The sequence below is a fragment of the Perna viridis genome, chromosome 1 (genome assembly GCF_037379345.1).
Source record: "Perna viridis isolate PV_CMFRI_1.1 ecotype Kerala chromosome 1, ASM3737934v1, whole genome shotgun sequence".
Lineage (NCBI taxonomy): Eukaryota > Metazoa > Mollusca > Bivalvia > Mytilida > Mytilidae > Perna > Perna viridis.
In genome coordinates this window covers 51,513,036-51,532,429 of record NC_142445.1, presented here as the reverse complement: position 1 = coordinate 51,532,429, position 19,394 = coordinate 51,513,036, and the positions used below count along the sequence as shown (strand labels likewise).

General features: G+C 31.5%; 1 protein-coding gene across 4 annotated transcripts; it reads left to right on the top strand.

Moving 5' to 3' along the window:
* Positions 1 to 153: 153 nt before the first annotated feature.
* Positions 154 to 19,153, top strand: LOC148629264 (transitional endoplasmic reticulum ATPase). 4 transcript variants are annotated; one of them, XM_088547299.1, is made up of 18 exons: positions 154 to 268; positions 1,206 to 1,308; positions 2,482 to 2,654; positions 3,525 to 3,605; positions 7,044 to 7,236; positions 8,221 to 8,352; positions 8,742 to 8,844; positions 9,189 to 9,322; positions 9,792 to 9,927; positions 10,881 to 11,158; positions 12,083 to 12,205; positions 12,319 to 12,531; positions 13,730 to 13,814; positions 14,871 to 14,964; positions 15,218 to 15,347; positions 15,730 to 15,888; positions 16,506 to 16,663; positions 18,584 to 19,153. In XM_088547299.1, exons 1-18 carry the CDS (start codon positions 252 to 254, stop codon positions 18,675 to 18,677), a joined length of 2,406 nt encoding a protein of 801 aa, XP_088403425.1. In that variant the 5' UTR covers positions 154 to 251; the 3' UTR covers positions 18,678 to 19,153. The 4 variants fall into 4 exon arrangements, with proteins under 4 accessions (XP_088403425.1, XP_088403431.1, XP_088403444.1 ...); XM_088547305.1 differs by lacking the exon at positions 13,730 to 13,814 and adding an exon at positions 13,253 to 13,337; XM_088547318.1 differs by lacking the exons at positions 154 to 268; positions 13,730 to 13,814 and adding exons at positions 713 to 878; positions 13,253 to 13,337.
* Positions 19,154 to 19,394: the final 241 nt, after the last annotated feature.

The following is a 19,394-nucleotide window of genomic DNA, read 5'->3' as shown; positions in this document are numbered from 1 at the left end:
ATTTACTTTTTTGGATTTACGTTGTATTTTTTGCATTTCATCGTAGATCCGTTCTTTTTTTCATTATAATATATTCTGCATATATTCTACCCCCACTGAGCCTCGCTGTTATTTAAATATCCGGAAACGAATTCCGGTTAGTATCCGGATGTTAGAATAAAATCCAATACGTCGCCATTTTCACGCAGAAGATATCTTGCACGCACGCACTTGAATAAATTTTGTGATAATTCACCCTTAAGAACAAGATAATGGCAGATGGAGCAAAGTAAGTGATGTCGAAAATATTGGCTTAATCTCTGTTTTGTTCTTTACACTTGCAATTATAATTTTTAACCGAAATAATGAATCGGCTTTTCCTGCTCAATTTCACTTTGTCATCGAAGCTTTGTTTCCATTATTTGACATTTCGTTACCACAGTTACCACTATCTGTCGGCAGGTTTTGTTATTTACTATTTAAAAATGTTCATCGTTGAATCTTTTTAATCTTTGTTTCGTTCATTTACCGAATATTCGTTACGTAAAACCGAAAGTTATTTATTTGCAGTTTCGGGACACCCGGGCAGAATAAGAGGAAATTTCCGTCGGAATGTTGTTGTAACGCGTAGATCTGAAATTAATTGTTTGAATTAAGTGTCATTAATCATCTTGTACAATTAAAACAGAAATTCATTTTTGAGGAGTTGAATTTATGAAATTATTAAAGATCTAAAAATAGCATATGAAGTCATTTGTTTGGCCATTCTTTAAAGGGAACGTGTCATTGGTATATTTTCAGCAGTGATCCTCAATTCTACTATGTCATTCTTACTATAAAAGTTGATCCACTTGTTCCAAATATTTATTTGATCAGAATAATTTGTTTAGGATGGAAAGGTTAAGTACCTGTATAAATAATGTAGCACTGAAACCATGAGACATGACTACCTGTAGTTACTTCTGGAAAATACTTGGAGAATATTTTAACAATCTAAACACAATTTAATAGTTACTGAAAATTGTGCAAAATAATAGCAAATGTACATCAAATAAAAATTTGAAATGTGTATATTATATTTTTTTAACAGATGTAAGAACTATCTTAGGGACCAGTTAAGATGGAGATTTATGCTACATGTATGTCTGTAGAAATTAAAAAAAAAAAGAACACTTTTTACGATCTGATGAATAATATCATTCCCTGTTGTCCCATTTAACTTACAGTGAAGATCTGCAGACTGCTATTCTCAAGCGTAAAGACAGACCAAACAGACTTCTTGTAGAAGAAGCTATAAATGAAGACAACTCCGTTGTTTCCCTGTCTCAGGTTGGTATAATTGTAATAATCATAACTGGTATTTGTAATTGTCCCCTGTGGGTTCATAATTTACTTAATAAACCGTTTTATATTTATATTTATATTTTGAATATTATGAAGTGTGGCAGTTGTCTTTCCATTCTACTACGAAACAATTGCTGTCAGAATATTTTTTATTACTGGAGATACATTAAAGGGAAAGACCACTTTGCATTAAGTTAGGCTCTTATGATAAATCATACCCACGTAAACGAAAATAAATAACCTTTAATACAAAATGCGCTTTCGTAAATGCTCAAGGCTATGCAAAGTTTGAAATCTTTGAAATATAAGTGGATAGCCATCTTGCAGAACTCTCCTATATGATTGATTCTATCTTAATTGATTTTTACTGATAGCTTCCGATTGGCTCGTGAAGTCACTAAGTCAGTTTGGTACTGATGCACACCCTGCAAATAATATGTATACAAATAAAATTCGTAAAATTTCTACGATCCTGTTTATCTAATCACTGAAACATGTCTTGTCAAGCTTACGATTACTCGATTGATAAAAGAGAAATATTCTAAAAGTTTTTTTACAGCAACACAAACATTCCTTGGAAGTAGCCGTAAGATTTTCCTCAAACAATACTCTAGTCTTCTACCTGCAAATTCCATTGTTCGTCAAAGTTGTCTGATATTTGCTTACATGTTGTGCCTCAATCTCTTCTTCTGTTGAAATTATAGGGGAAAAGTCCCAAATTTGCGATTTCAACGGACATTGTAATAAATTACTTATTTACTTTCACTTTACAAACCGACTTCGTTATGTCACAGCTCAACTGATCATGGTGATGCCCATAGGCACGGGAAATTCAAATTCCATATTTATAAATCTTGATTAATTAGTGAAGAAAAGGAAATTAATTTGTTTCAATTTAATTTTCATGAACATTTAACAGATTAGTTTTGATATTTATGACTTGCACAATAACATGGTCTTCTCCTTTAAAAAAGATACATTACCAAATAGCTGAGGATAGAACAAGAAGTCAGGTCTTATATTTATTAAAAAAATATAGGAAGTATGTTTTTTGCTTGTGTTTGCTTTGGATGTAAAACTGAAATGTTTTAGTGCATACACTTGTTGAAAAAACACAAACACAAAAAAAAATATTTACTTCATGTTAATGTTATACAGGGAAAGATGGATGAATTACAACTCTTCAGAGGTGACACAGTTCTTTTAAAAGGCAAAAGAAGGAGAGAAACAGTTTGCATTGTTTTGTCAGATGACACTTGCTCAGATGATAAGATCAGAATTAACAGATGTGTTAGAAACAACTTACGAGTTAGATTAGGAGATGTTGTTAGGTATTTACATCTCTATTTAACTACAGTTTATCTGTTATGTTACACAACACCTTGTTTAAAGAAAAAGATGCCTTCCATATCAACGTATTATTTTTAGAGTTTAAGTAATATCATTTGTATGATTCTTTTTATGAATCAGTAAGGGTGTAATGATTCCAATCCATCATGGTCTGATACATATGATGACTCTCAGCTTACAATTCAATCAGTCTTGAGATTTATACATATAAATAGTTAGTACTTCAGTTTGTATACATGTAAATATGACCCATAAAGTACGTGCAATTTTCAGTTTTTAGCTAGGGCTGTGTCTTGTTTATGTATGTACAAATATCTGCTCTGTATTGTGAGGGTTTCCTTGTTGCTCATTGAACCTTTAGGTGGCCTAGAACAGACATTTTGCATCCTGGTTGGGATGTTGTCTCTTTGACATATTCACCATTTCCATTCTTGTTAAATGTTTTTGATTTCTCCCATGCAAATAAGTATAGGTATGATTTTAGTGGGACAAAGCAACTCAAATGAGAGAGTTGTACAGTTTATTGTAACTGTAATTTCTCTATTAAGAACCTAATTTACTTTCACCTTAAATCACTATTAGGATTTTTCGAATCTAGATTTTACATGTACCATTACATAACTACCTTTACATTTTTTGAAATTCTAGTTTTGTTTTTTCATTCACTTTGTTGAATGAAATGAATAATATGAAAATAGATCAGAAATCCTGTTCCTCAGCAAACAAACATTTGGTAGGAAAAATTATTAGGTTTGGTGTAGTGTAAAAATGATATTAAAAGTCTCCTAGATTTTCTGTTTCCCTTGCTTATAGGTTAATCTATTATTGATAAAATCTTCTGCTGATTTTAGTATTCAGGCATGCCCAGATGTAAAGTATGGGAAAAGAATACATGTACTGCCTATTGACGATACAGTTGAAGGTTTGGCTGGGTAAGTACTAAGCAATACATATAGTATTGATATGCAAAACATAAAAAGTTGTGCTTTTTGGTGAGAGGAGGGGTAAATGGGAAAGTTACTTTACTGTCCTCTATATATCTATGTATGTGAATGAAAATAGGACATGAATGAAATGTGTACCTAGCCTTGATTAGTAGTATATTATGCACATCAAAAGTCACATGACAAAAATCATGGTTAGCAAAAGTTACAACTAGCATTCCTGGAGGTACGAGATCACAATTAATTCCCCTTGACTTTTCGTTGTATACGAATATAGTTCCTTTTTTTTTAGTGTGTTTCTTCCTGATTTTTTTCTTTGCTGTCATAAACTTTATTGCTTAGTACTAACTGCAGAATTGTAGGGTAAGGATCAAGTTAACAAGGTTTTTTTTTTATTCTGTAATTTTATGTGGAAGTTGTGATTTGGTCCTTTGAAAGAAGGTCAGAATTTAGGACATTTGGCAGTGGTCACTTTTCATGTCTACGGGGTCTCCGAAGCAAAGTTGCTAAAAATAAAATATGATGGTGAATTTTTCTAGCACTCTTATAGAAATCTGCTTTTATACATGTTTCCATATTGGTGAAGTTTGAATGAGTTTGAAGTGGTGAAATTTTTTTTATATGTCAAGATGGGTCTGTTGAAATGCACTACGAAATTAATTGTGTCCTCGTACCTGGAGAACAAGAAAATATACCCAAACTTAATCTATATTTGATATTTCTAAGCAAATGTACAAGGTTTAAATGCAGTCTTTCAATCTGGAAATCACAATATGTGAAAATGTTTAAAAAAAAATAGCATAACTCTAAAACTGTGTTTTGAAATCAGACTATTTAACAGTACTTAGGGCAAAAAAATATAAGTCTGTTTTCCTTCACCCGACCTATCGACTCTAAACCCCAACCTGGATTTTTGTCCTGTTAAATCTGGGAAAAATTTGTTTCCGATCCTATCCGGATGCTGTAATCATTAACCCTTAGGCTGCTACACGCGGCATATGTCGTTCCGGTAATTCGACTTGTCATTGCTACACGCAACAATTGTCGTTTCTCGGACCCATTTGTTTATCGTAGTTTCTAAGCAACAAAGGGAATTCCCTTACCGAAAATTATGTATGATAATTGTTACAGAGGTTTTGATTGGTTGAAATCTGAAGTATATTCGTACTTCTCGGACGTTTTTACTGTTTACAATGAAAAATAAAAATCGTAAAGCCAGCACTCCACAGTTTAGTTTAGTTTTGCACTTTTGGCTAGGGATGAAAAATGACATAAATGGAAACCGGTGGTTGCTATAGTGATTAAAAATGAAGAATCTATTGTTGATAAAACATTTTCTGAAAAAAGGGGACTTTTAAAAGTATTTTGCAATGTTTTATATATTTTCAATGTTGAAGGGGCTTTTTTTCAATGACAATTTGACTTCATTGTGAAAGTGAAAGTAAGTCAATTTTTTACCATGCTAAATTTAATAAGTGGATTACAAAGTGAAATAGCTCAAAATCTAACCGGCGATGCCCATATGAGGAAGGGGTTTTTGAAGGGAAAAGTTTGAACAGTTTCAGGGATTGAAATAAAAATTTCAGATATTTTGCGGGAAATTTGATATTTTTAAACCTGATTTTATGAACTTTTTTGCAAATTTTCGCATACTTTTGCATGGTTTCTTTGGTAACCCTATATGCTGTGGGTAATTTTTTTCCAGAAAATTTTTACTGCATCCTAAAGGCCTTGGCTTGAGCTATTTCTAGATATATAGATTTACAGATGCTTGACAATTTTTTAAAGTGATAAATGTTACAAAGCATCAGATTACAAGACCAAAATTAGGCAGTTCTACAATACTGTGGAGTGCTGGCAAATAAATTTTTGAAAATGTCGACAAAATGGCCGACGTAGATTGGAGTGATGATGAACAAGTGGCTAATTTTTTCATTGATAACGATGATGATGAGGAATTCGACTTAGTAGCATTTGAATGTTTTGATTGAAGCATTTTATCATTATGAAAATTTTATCTGAAGTTTCAAAATAGTTCTAACTATGAATTTACTATTTTTGAGTTAACGATCTTTTTACTCACCTTTAACGAGTTTTTTGCTTACCTGGGACTTACCTGTAATTGTTCAAAGTATTTTTTCTTACTGTGAAACTGTTTTATGAAGTTTTATGTTTACTAATGTTGTGTTGTTGCAGAGTTTATTTTGATTGTTAGCATTAAATTATAAAAAACTAAATTTTCACCTTTATTTGCACCTGTACAGGTAAAAGTTGGCCAATGACACAAAACAATAACAGAAATGGAAACTAGAGAATCTAACAATACATATACATATAACTTTTATTGGTGTATGATTAAAAATATTGAAGTTATGCTTGATGAAACTTAGTATGCATTCCAGATCAAAATTGTCATTTTTTATTCAGCAGTACATAATAAAACAATAGAATTTATATTGGCAGTTGAAGGGTTAATGATAATTTAAATTAAAAAGATGTATTGTTAAACCTATGAGGAGGATTGACAGGGCTAGCGTATTGTTAAACCTATGAGGAGGATTGACAGGGCTAGCGAAAGCCATATTTTTATAGCCTAGCTGGCCAAGTGATCTATGGTGCTGTATTTGTGCAGGTGGTGTTGCCAGAGATGTCATACTGGTACAAGCTCAAGTCCTGCTGAGGGAACAACTAAAAATTTGCTTTGCAGATTTCACAATTCTGACATTGTCCAGAATTTTTAGACCCTTCTATGCTTCCATTATCTTCTCTATTTCAATTTGATCTAATGGATATATCTAGAGCGTTGGACTTAGTGCTGGTGGTGTTGCCATTACAGATGTGAAAGTAGAAAAAGGGGGTTTGAATCCCATTGAGGGAGTGACCAAATTTTAGATTTGGGGTGTAGCTTAGACTTGATTATTTATGTATATGCATCAATGTATTTACATTCTATGTTGATCCTCGCCGTACATGCTATGTATCTACGTAGTAATGCACTAGCAAGTAAGGTAGTAGAGTCCCCACATCCCATTAGACTTCAAATTTGTATGATGAAATTGGTGTGGCTGTATTTGTATACTGTTGTAGATCCTCTACTGCCTTACCCGATAGCATTAGAGGTGGTCCTATTCAATTACATCACGTGCTAATGTTCACTGAAGGTCATAAGTTGACTGAAAATTTGGCTTGTTTATATTCTCTTATAACATCTTTATCGGTATCAGCTGAAGTGCTGAAAACTTAGAGATAGGCAAACATCTACTTTTCAATTTAAATGAAGGGTATTGCATACTATCAACCCCATACATGTGGCAGTATATGAAACTTTCAAAATGTAGGGAAAATGTGTACTATAATTGTTTAATTATTATCAGACAAAAAAAAAAAACTTGGTGGTTTCAAATTAAAAATTTCAATCTTTTGCAGAAACATCTTTGATGTGTTCCTGAAACCTTACTTTCTGGAGGCTTACAGACCTATTAAGAAAGGTGACATATTTATTGTCCGAGGTGGTATGCGTGCTGTAGAATTCAAAGTGATAGAAACTGACCCAAGTCCATACTGTATTGTAGCTCCAGATACTGTTATACACTGTGAAGGAGAACCAGTGAAAAGAGAGGTATGCCTCAGAAGAAATAAGGAGACAGCAACAGTTTATTTTAAGTTTGCAAATTCAAATAGCAACATGTTTTAGTTTGTTTTAATCATTTTAAATGATATTTGGAATGTTAAATGTGAGAAAGCATTGAATAATTTATTATGTTATACTTAAATAAGACTAGTTATGAAGAAAAGTTGATTAAGGTTATTATGAAATGTCATCATCATGCACATAATAATGGACATTAGACTTATGATAAGTATACTTCAAAGAATATTCCGTAAATATTTCTATGATCCTGTTTATCTAATCACCAAAACATATTGTCTAGTCAAGCTTACGATTGCAGGAATGATAAAAGAGAATATTCTAAAAGTTTTTGATCGGCAACACGAAAATTCTTTGGAAGTAGATTTTCCTATGACATACTAGTCTTCTGGCAGCAAATCCCGTTTTTCATCAATGTTGTCTGACATTTGCTTAAATATTGTGCCACAATCTCTTCTTCTGTTTATTTTGGGTTGAAATTATAGGAGAAAAGTCCCAAATTTGAGATTTACTTTCACTTTACCAACTGACTTCGTGATGTCACAACTCAACCGATCATGGTGGCGCCCATAGACACGGGAAATTCAAATTGCCTAATTTTAAATAGCGATTAATTAATTAAAAAAGGAAATAATTTTGTTTCAATTTAATTTTCATGAACATTTAAAAGACTAGTTTCGATATTTATGACTTGCACAATAACATGGTGTTTTCCTTTTAATACTGATGCATAATACACACCCCCATGTTCTGGAAATGATTTCTATGTAAAATGTGCTAATAATACACACCAAAATATGGTAAGTCAAATTCCATTTTGAAGTCTACACAGCAACCTCTCGTTTCTTTGATTTGTGTGTTTTAAGAGGTTGTCCTAGGGACATTTTTGCTTAACTATATCTTAGAAGTTAATCTTATTCACATTTATTGTACGAATCAATTATTCTTAAACAGGAAGAAGAAGAGGCACTTAATGAAGTTGGGTATGATGACATTGGAGGTTGTCGTAAACAGTTAGCACAGATCAAAGAAATGGTTGAATTACCACTCAGACATCCACAGTTATTTAAAGCTATTGGTGTGAAGGTATTGTTAGTTTAAAGTATTATTGCAAATCAGCTAACAAGAATCTTAGGTGGATGAGAATTTTCTTTATTTTCCTAATATACAGCCTAACACTTTCCTTTAATATGATAACTGAAAAATTGAGATTTTTTTCTTGACTTTTTAATCAAAGATAATAAATCAGGGAGAATGGTTTCAGTTTTTAATACTTGAACATGCAAAACATAAAAATGCAGGAATTAAAAAAAAATAATGACTGCATTTGTTTGAAGGAAAGTTATTGGCCAACTTGGCTTAAATGGTAAAAGTAATCCTGTCATCAAAGGAAATTATATCGTGAAAGTTATGTATGATGAAATGTTATTTCAGATCAGTCAGTGCTTTGCTCTGTATCAAATGTAATTTTTCAGCCACCCAGAGGTATATTGCTGTATGGACCTCCTGGAACTGGTAAAACACTTATTGCAAGAGCTGTAGCCAATGAAACTGGGGCTTTCTTCTTTCTCATAAATGGTAAGTTTCGTTAAGAATCTAACTTCATGATTGTCTTGGTTCATTTTTTTTCTAATAATTTTCTAATTAATGTGTGCGTGTGAGCTAAATATTCTATTGGAGTTACTGTTATACACTGTTATATACCAAATAATAATAGGATAATTAATTGGAAAGAGTGAATAGCCAAAATATTATCACGAGTACTGAAAGAACGCCTAGATTTAATGAATGTTGGCAAGAGAAAGTACGAGAGTGAAATTACCAAATTTATTTCACAGTGTGAATTATTGAAAATGTTTACACTTGGAACATACAGTAAATCACCGCTATCTATATAATAATAAGTAATATTCTCATTGTAGGTCCGGAAATTATGAGTAAACTTGCTGGTGAATCTGAAAGTAATTTGAGGAAAGCTTTTGAGGAAGCAGAAAAAAATTCTCCAGCCATTATTTTCATTGATGAATTAGATGCCATTGCCCCTAAAAGAGAAAAGGTGTGTGTTTCCTAGTCATACTTAAAATACAATTTAATGGTTATAAAAATGTGTTGCTAAAAACAATTTAAAAGAGGGTCTAATTAAATCAAAAGGCTTATTTCTTGACTTTAGAAAAACTGTTGTATCCAGTTATGTATTTTAATACATTGGCAAAAAAAATTTGTAAGTTTGTTAAAAACAAAGTATGTTTATATATTATTTTTAAATTGTAGTGTTTTGTTCATGGCCATAAATCTTACAAAATTACTTTTGTCTTGATATTCTCTTTTGTGCTGTAATAAAATCCCAAGAGTTCAGTTGTAGGAACCTTGAAACTCAGACTTACGCACGTTTCTTTTTTCAATAATGGTAATGAACTGGAGATGATATTTTTAATCATGAAAAACTTTGAAAAAAGTTAGACATTTGTGGCTATTATGAAACCAAGTGTTAGCTTTTTACAATTACCATTCATTTTCTTTAAAAGACTCATGGTGAAGTAGAAAGGAGAATAGTCTCACAGCTGTTGACACTTATGGATGGTTTAAAACAGAGATCCCACGTTATTGTAATGGCTGCCACAAATCGTCCTAACAGTATAGATGCTGCTCTCAGAAGATTTGGTATGTCACTAAAGTTTTATGGAATCAGAAGGAATTAAATAGTAAACTTGCAAAACTTAAGTATATTAAATGTTACATAAGCATGAAAAAGCTCTGAAGGGCACAAATAAATCTTACAGTAATTCTTCCATGTAATTAAGAACCATAATTAAGGAATTGTTAAATACTTGCTGGTCAAAAATATCTCAAAACAACTTAGCATTATGCTGTAATTATACCACCCACAAACAAAGTTTTGGGGAATATATAGTTTTCACCCTGTCTGTTTGCAGTCAGTCTGTCCATCTGTCAAATGATTTTCTAAGCTGCTTGCAGCATTGTTACGACACTCTGTGGGATATAATATACCCACATGGAGATGAGCATACTGTCAGGAATCTATGTTTAGGCAAAATTTGTAGAAATGATGGCTGATGGACTTAGAGGTGTTTTTCAGCAAAACTTAGTCTCATGTATAATGCGTTGGCAGCTCTGCACATGTATGATATCTTTGAAAACATGCAAAAACCTATTGTATACCATTATAAACATTTTATGCCCTAGCAACAAGGTGTTAAGTAAAAAAATATTTGGTTCTTGCTGCCTTTTATCCATCTGTTTAGTTTCTATTTGAGTTTTTATATGACCACAAATAATGTAGTTTTATAATGGTATCATGCTGCTGTTGTTGGTGTTGTCGTGAAAAACTGAAGTCCAGACAATAACTTTAGTATAAGTGTATGAATCTCTTTGAAAATGTATCATAAAGTTCCATACTAAAAGGAAGGCTTTTGAGAGTTGTAACTTGAGCTTCTGTTCTGGTCATATTCTCATTATTGAAAGCGGTATCAAGCCATACTTGCCCTAACTGTTCAGAGTTTTATCACTGGTCATTTCAAGCTGCATGATGCAAAACATTTATTCTGGTTGAGGTGTGTAGTTATAAAGCTTTAACTTAAATTTTTGTATTATAGGTCGATTTGATAGGGAAGTTGATATTGGTATACCAGATGCTACTGGCAGATTAGAAATTCTTAGAATTCACACAAAGAACATGAAATTATCTGATGATGTTGATTTGGAACAAGTGGCATCAGAAACACATGGACATGTTGGTGCTGATTTAGCAGCTTTATGTTCAGAGGCTGCTCTTCAACAGATAAGAGAAAAAATGGACTTGATAGACTTAGAAGATGAAACTATTGATGCTGAAGTACTGGATGCTTTGGCTGTCACAATGGAAGACTTCAGGGTTAGTATTTGTGAATTGAAGATTTCTGAGTAATAGTATCAAATCTTTACACATTTCACACATTTATGATGAATAACTTTTATTTTTAACCATCTGTTTTCACTTAAGTTATCAGACATTGATATCACCTGCGAAAATAGGCAGCTTGAACATGTTTATTACAAGCTCTGAAAAAAAAATCCATCAATGCCCTATATTTATTTGGCAGGAATGAAGTTTTAAAATTAGGTGCCAAAGAACTATTCAAGCACCCAGTTGAATAGGATGGCTATTCAAAGGGTCTCTACAAAAATTATAGCATATGATACAATTATTGTCAGAATAACTATTCATGTTGTTAGGAATGCAAAACTAATCATCTTTCTGGATAACAGGTATGTCAAAGTAGCTGAAATAGTTGAATTTTTGGGAGGTTTCTTAAATTTGGTTTACTGAAAAGGTTAATGATTTGAAGTCAGGTGATCATTGTCTAAAAATATTTGTTTATTTGTGCCACTTAAAGCCTCAGAAAAATTGAAACTCCCTAATAATGAAACAAAAATTATTAATGAGGTGTGACGATATAAATATCTACATGTATTTACAGGCTTGATGATTTGTAGCTTGGATTTTCTCACTGTTTATATAAAATCATCATAAACCATTTTTTTCTGTAACTTGTAACCTGAATATCAAACAAAATATGAATAAAACTATTCCCCTGTGAAAAATATCCAACAAACTAGACACTTGCTATATTTGGCTTGATGATAAACTTAGATGTATACACTTTGCCGTTTTTGAAGAGTGAATTATCTGAGAGGATAGAATCAATTTTACATGATCTTACTATCTTATTTAATGTTTAAGTGTATTATAGAAAGCAAGACAGACAACTTTTACACCATTTCTTGCACTTAAAAATTAAAAATATTTAATTTTTAGTGGGCTTTGAGCAAGAGTAACCCAAGTGCTTTGAGAGAAACATCAGTAGAAGTACCAAATGTTACCTGGGATGATGTTGGAGGTTTAGAAAATGTCAAAAAGGAATTACAAGAACTCGTACAGGTGAATATTTTAACTTTATACAGCAATTATATATTCTTTTCTTTTTTACCATTGATATTGAAATTCTTAAATGAAAATGTTTGTTTGCCTTTACTGTTGAATTTATTTTTCAGTACCCTGTAGAACATCCAGAAAAGTTTTTAAAGTTTGGTATGACCCCATCCAAAGGAGTATTGTTTTATGGACCACCTGGTTGTGGTAAAACTCTTTTGGCAAAGGCCATTGCTAATGAGTGTCAGGCAAATTTTATATCTATCAAAGGACCTGAATTACTTACTATGTGGTTTGGTGAATCAGAAGCTAATGTTAGAGAAATTTTTGACAAAGTAAGTTTATCTTGTGTGAGATTTAAACAATTTACACGTTAAAGTAATGAAACTTAATCATTAAAAATGAAAGTAGGTATATATTTTAAAAAAATTATGACAGAAAAAATTTGTACAATGTATGATACTTTATTCAGTAAAGAAATACTGCTTTAATTTTTATCTCACAAATGATACAAGCACCTGTTGTGAATAAATTATACAATTGAAAGCCATGCATTATGGAAAGTGTCCTCTTGTAACATGCTAATGCTATTTAGTCATCCAAGCATATTTTTTCGTAAAAGTTTAATCATAACTATTTTTGAAAAAGACAAAATAATGCTATTTCTTAGATCAGGTGTAGTACTATGTTTTCATGACGTTAAATAAATATCAGCTTAAAAATATCAAAGCATAAAAAATAGAACAACAGTTTACAGATTTCAAACTCTAAGCACTTGGCCTAAACATGAAAACAGGAAACAGAGATGATCCACATAGGCAGTGTAACAAACAGAAAATATACAATAACATATAAAAACTGAGTTGAAGGAAAAAGCTCTTGCAATGTGAACTCCCCCCCCCCCCGCCAAAAAAAAAAAAAATTGAGAGTGATATCAGGTGCAAGTATCTTATCAAGAAGGGTAAGCATATCCTGCTTCTCCAATGGCACCAACCACATTAAACTAGTTAAATAATTTTTGATAAATTATGTAATTTGTATGTTGTAACTTGTCAGGCAAGGCAGGCAGCACCTTGTGTCCTGTTCTTTGATGAGTTAGACTCCATAGCTAAGTCTAGAGGAGGCAATGTTGGAGATGGAGGTACGTGTGTAGCTTGGTTAACTAGCCATGCTGTACGGTGCTGATATTCCTTTTGTCTGGTTGCTACATGTATGTGTTCATGCTGCATGGTGGAAGAAAGGATAAGACCAAAATATCAACATAGTTCATTTTTTCTTAGGTGAAAAATGGATTTTCTATATTGGTTTTTGAAAAATACTTAACTCCTTTTTAAATAGAGATTTTGCATATATTAACTAACCCAAATGGCATCTAATAAACTAAAGATTTTGGAATCTTTATATTCTAAAAAAAAAACCACATTTTAGAAATTTACTCCATGTTTAATTCTTAAGGTCTTATCCTTTCTTCTCTATTGTCCAAAATGAAGCTAAAGCTACTAATTACTAACATTAAATGGATATAAACTTCAGGCTAGGTCAGCTGCCCCTTGTGTATTGTTCTTTGATGAGTTAGATTCCATAGCTAAAGCTAGAGGTGGAAACAGTGGTGATGGAGGTAAGTCGTTGATGCACCATTTTGTTAGATGTGGTTGCATCAGGAAAAGTTCATTGACAGCTCCAAATTCACATCAATATTTTGCCTGATGTACACAATATTCATCCATGTTTTCTCTGCAAAAAGATTTTTGCATGATTTTTACTTTTCTATGGTTCTGTTCTTAAAAGAGCTTATAACAAAAAGTTTACAATGTTAAATTTTTGTAGAAGTGAGTGAATTTTGATGAAATAGGTATTCAATATTCAGTACATGTACTTCAAAAGGAAGGGTGGAATTAATATGGAAAAAAGTGGCCGGGGACATGTATTTTAAGAAATTAGTATAAATTGCTTAATATCATACTAGATTCAATGGGGTTTAATTTAAAATCTTTACTTCTTGGGTTTCTTCGTGAAGTCAGATTTTATTTACAGAAGTTATTATAAGTAAGGGTTCAGAGAGCCCAAAATTCAAGTTATTTAAATTCTTGTTTTTATGCCGAATCTGAGAATTCATAATTGTTTAGACCATAATTCTAAACATTAAAAAAAAATTAGGTTATTTACCAGATTCATTCTGGGTCATGTCAAATATTTTAGCAGTAACCACAATAAGAGATGTGTAAAGCATGAATATATTCTCCATATTGTTCCAACTATCATGATTTAAAGGCTTTTTTTGTATCAAGCTGCACCTTTGGGAGCACCATATTGTTGGCAGATATTCTTTTATGTATTATTATTCTATCAGTGCTTAACTTCATATCCTGCAGAGAAATATAAAAGTTCTATCCATTGTTAATATGTTAGATGCAACAAGGTCTAGCTGTTTTGAATTTGGATTAGGTTAACTAACCGTCCATTGATTGTTTTGGGAATGTTTGCTTTAGGCTTTGCTATATATTTCCTATTGGCAATACCTGAGTTCAGTTTGCATTCTATTCAGCTATCATAAAGTAAGGTTGAAAAGGGCTCTGATTAACATTTTCCTGAAACTGAATCATTTGGTTAGACTGTTCATTGCCTTATCATTTGCAAATGGAGTTTATTTAATGGGTTTACTTTTTACTTTTAGGTGGTGCTGCTGATAGAGTAATTAATCAGCTTCTGACAGAAATGGATGGTATGAGTGCAAAGAAAAATGTCTTCATAATTGGTGCAACTAACAGGTAAATATTACTGCCCTTTTCTGCTGCACTGCATATGCTTCAGCAATCAATAAAACCTGTGAATTTCATGCTTTTGTGGTCTTTAAATAGAAAAGCTTATGACTACAAATGTACAATACCTCAGTATAATTATGATTAATATTTGTGTGTGACAATTTTTTTACTTAATATGATAAGTACACATTCTAAAGTGAGTCACTATCTTTTATAAAGCATTATTTCAACCAAATGGTTTGATTTGTTAATATTACAGACCTGATATTATTGATCCTGCCATTTTGAGACCTGGACGTCTTGATCAGCTGATTTACATTCCGCTACCAGATCTCAAGTCACGTGTACAGATTTTGAAGGCTAATTTGAGAAAATCTCCAGTGTCAAGGGTAAGGCATCAGAGTTTTGATTTCTTAATGTGTAGTATATTAAATTGATCAAAAATGTCATTTTTAGTTATTATTATTATTACAGCTTCATAACTGTTGGAATAGCATTAATGATATATTTATGCAAATTTTTTTTTGGTTTTAATTAATTGCAGTCTAAGTCCTAGACTTTTATATTTTTTCTATCTCTTTGGATGACCCTCAAGTCCCTTAGGTATCACCTGTGCACATGCAACATGAATATGATACATGTAGATTTCGAAAGTAAAGAAATGAAAAAGACTATTAAATCTTGTTCAGTGTATAAAAGTTAAAAAATCTTAAAATTGTTTTATAAACTGATTTTTTATGATCATCACCTAAACCACAAATTTTATTATAGGATATAGATTTAGAATACTTGGCTAAGGTAACAGAAGGTTTCAGTGGTGCAGATTTGACAGAAATTTGCCAGCGTGCATGTAAGCTTGCAATCAGACAGGCTATTGAAGCTGAAATCCGTAATGAACGGGAAAGACAGAATAATCCTGATTTAGATATGGTAACTATCTGATAATGATAATGAACATTTCTAGAACAAAGGAGTCTGTTCAGAAAACGTCAAAATTAGCCCCGAAAACGTAAGTGTTTCAAGTGTCATAAAAATTGCATAATTCACTAGCTGAATATGTGCCTTTGTTAAAATCAGTTTCACTGTGTACTAATGCATGTGTTTCACTAAAATTGTAGATGAAAATAAAGGAAAATTAGAAAATTACGCCAATTTGTGCTAAAATAGCTTATTTCATTGCCCATTTTTATGCAGAAAATATAGAGCGAATTTGTTGAACTCTTTGATTTTTATACAAAAATAGTTTTCTGTACAGTCACAACTCTGGACAAAAGATTTTGTTGTTCATAGCTTGCCCTCTATATTTTTGGATTAAGATAGTACCCTTAATCCTCTCATTTTTGTGAAAATTCTTTGGAAACTGTATAGAAGCAGAGTTTCGTGCCCTCCTTATGAATAAAGTATGACACAACAACTTGTATTTTCTATATATAGGTATTCAGATAATATTTTAGCTTTAAAATAGGCAAATGAAAAATTTCAAATAATAAGATGAAATTTAGGCAGAAAAGTTGCCAGGTTGTTAATATTTATGAATGATATTTTAGGAAACAGAGGACTATGATCCGGTACCTGAAATAACACGAGCTCATTTTGAAGAGGCAATGAAATTTGCAAGAAGATCTGTTAGTGACAATGACATTAGAAAATATGAAATGTTTGCCCAGACACTACAGCAAAGCAGAGGATTTGGTGGCAATTTCAGGTTGGTTAAATCATTATTATAGTTTTTTAGTCTTTTTTTTGTTACAATTAAGGCCATTCAAATGTAGTTTATTGGTTCTGGAGTCATTTTTCATTTTAACCAATAAAGGAGGGAAATATTTCTTTTGACCTTTTATTGCCTCTTTAAGTCATGATGGTGTTTCTTATATTGTTGAATGCTAGAGAAAAAAAGGACAAAAGAGGTGTTTTTATTTTATTGAAATCAGTGATATAAATAGGTTATGAAGCACCTTCAAGGGAGGGTCTAAGTACCACATAATTGATTTTAGTTGGCCTAACTTGAATAATTTTGTGTTTTTGATATCAGTAAATGCTTGTAAAAATTGTAGGGGCATTATTAGCTATGGATATTGCCCAAAAATATCTACTATGTTGCAATAAGATAAAAATTAATAACCACACAGTAAATCAGATAAATATTAGGGAAAATATTTTGTGGCATCATTTCATTGAAATGTCATAATGGTGCCACAGCTATACATCATTTTACAATTATATTTTTACAACTATCTTATAATGAATATATTAACTAAATATGAAGTTTTTTCTTGAGCGTTGACACCATTTCCTTGCCAAAAATATGACTGGAAAGTTACCAAAAAGTACAAAATTGACAACATATTTGAATTTAAGTCAACGTCAAGCAATTCGGTTGTCCTTTTAATGAAAGAATTATCAAAAGTCTATGTTTTCTCATTTTTTACGGATTCAAAGTCTCCAAATTTGCAATTAAATCTTTCAACACTTCATGATTAATTTTCATGTATTTTTGGGTATTGAGAACCTTAACTGCTCCTTTCCCTACTCAATTTCTATAAGAGCGTAAATTGACATGTACTTCATGCAGTATAGCTTTTTTTATCTGGGTGTGGTAAATATATGAATTCCTTCTGTGTTACCATTTGTGTGAGGAATTTCCCAGGATAACATATTTGTACCCCAAGAAAAGCAAAGTGTATTCTTTGCTAAGGTCCATTAACTCTATAAATCAATAACAGAATCCATTATGAAACTCAAAAAAATTCTTTTGGTGGTAGGTTAAAGATATTTGTTCCTTGGGTACAATTAAGTACCAGTCCATATTAAATTCAAACATTGTCCATATTAAAGTGATTTATGGTGAAGAAAAACCCACCAAACAAACAATGCTTTTTTTTAGTCTACGTGTTATATTTTTACATGAAAGTTGTTATTTCCATATTAAGATCTGTGCTTTTGAGAAAATCATACAATATCTCCCACTAAAATCAACCAAATTGAACAAAATCAAGAATGATAAGTCTTGCAAGGTGCTAATTTGATGTACAATCTATATGAATTTTATCTCAATTGCAAAACACCCAAATTAAAAAAAAAACTATGATTGGTTATGTGGTCTGTAATAGATTCTAAATATTAAAGAAATATGGAGTGGATTTGATGGGTTTTTAACATGCATTAATCACCTCCTGTCTGATTTTAATAAAGATTGATACTTAAATTAAGCAGAACAACCCTGCTGAAACTGAAACTTTGAGAATCTGTGTATAAAATCTTCTCATTTAAATGTTTGACATGTTTTGTGTTAGAAATTTCTAGCTACTATGTTTCTTGTTACGATAAAACAATGTGTAAAAATTTATTATAATATAGGTCACACTCAATGCTTGCTATACCATTGATTTTTTTTGGTCAATCTATAAATGCTCCTTGATAAGAGGTTATGATTTGAAATATTTACAGTAAATTTATTAAACTGTCAGCAGAAAAGATAATTTCTTCGCCACTTAATAATTGTTATGATTCTGATTATACTTTTTTTTGGAAAAACACATACTAAACATGGTTAATAAAGCTTCACGAGATTTTAGAAAAGATGTTTTGTTTTTAAACAAACTGTTAAAAAAATCTTCTATTGTAGTTTCCCAGGCAGTGGTGGATCAAATCAGCCAAATCAGGGTGGTTCTGGTGGAGGTAATTTCCAAGATGATGGAGATGATGACCTGTACAGTTAAATCACTTCATTGTTAGACATTTCATGTTACATAATTTATTCTCTAAATTGTTAACATATTGGTGATGCAACATTTTTCACTGACCATTTTCATTCATTTCAGTGCAGACTGTAAATTGTCTGCATGAAGTTCAATACACATTTATGTAACAGTGACATTCTTGTTTTTTTTTTGTTTAGTTTTTGTGACTTTATATGTTGGCTTTGAACCTTTTGTATTCAGGAAGATTTACACAAGTCAAGCAAATATCAGAGTAGATATGTGCACGATTTAAAGACAGAATGACAATGAACGTCCTTTTTCTTGATCAGACAGTGCTAGAGAAGTGTTTTTGTTCAATTAATTTATATTTAGTTGTCTTTGATGTACTAGGTTTATTTGTAACGCTCCTGATTATTTATTTATGTTGGTATAAAAGCTGTTTATTGAAAAATGTCACACAAGAGATAAGTTTGGTAATAAAACCTTATATTGTAGTTGTTTGTCAAATACTAATATGCACTGTGAAAAAAACCTTTCTTGTCATCAAAGATGATTATCGATGTATAAATCTATCAGAAGTAAGTTCTCTTTTTTTTTTTTCAATTTTGCAATGTTAAATTCTACTTTGGTAGTTAGTTTTGTATGATGAATATTGCATAAAAGTTTGTTGAAATTTTAATCATTGAAACTTGGCAATCAGTGTAGAATTAATGTAAAAACAGATGATCTTTCTTC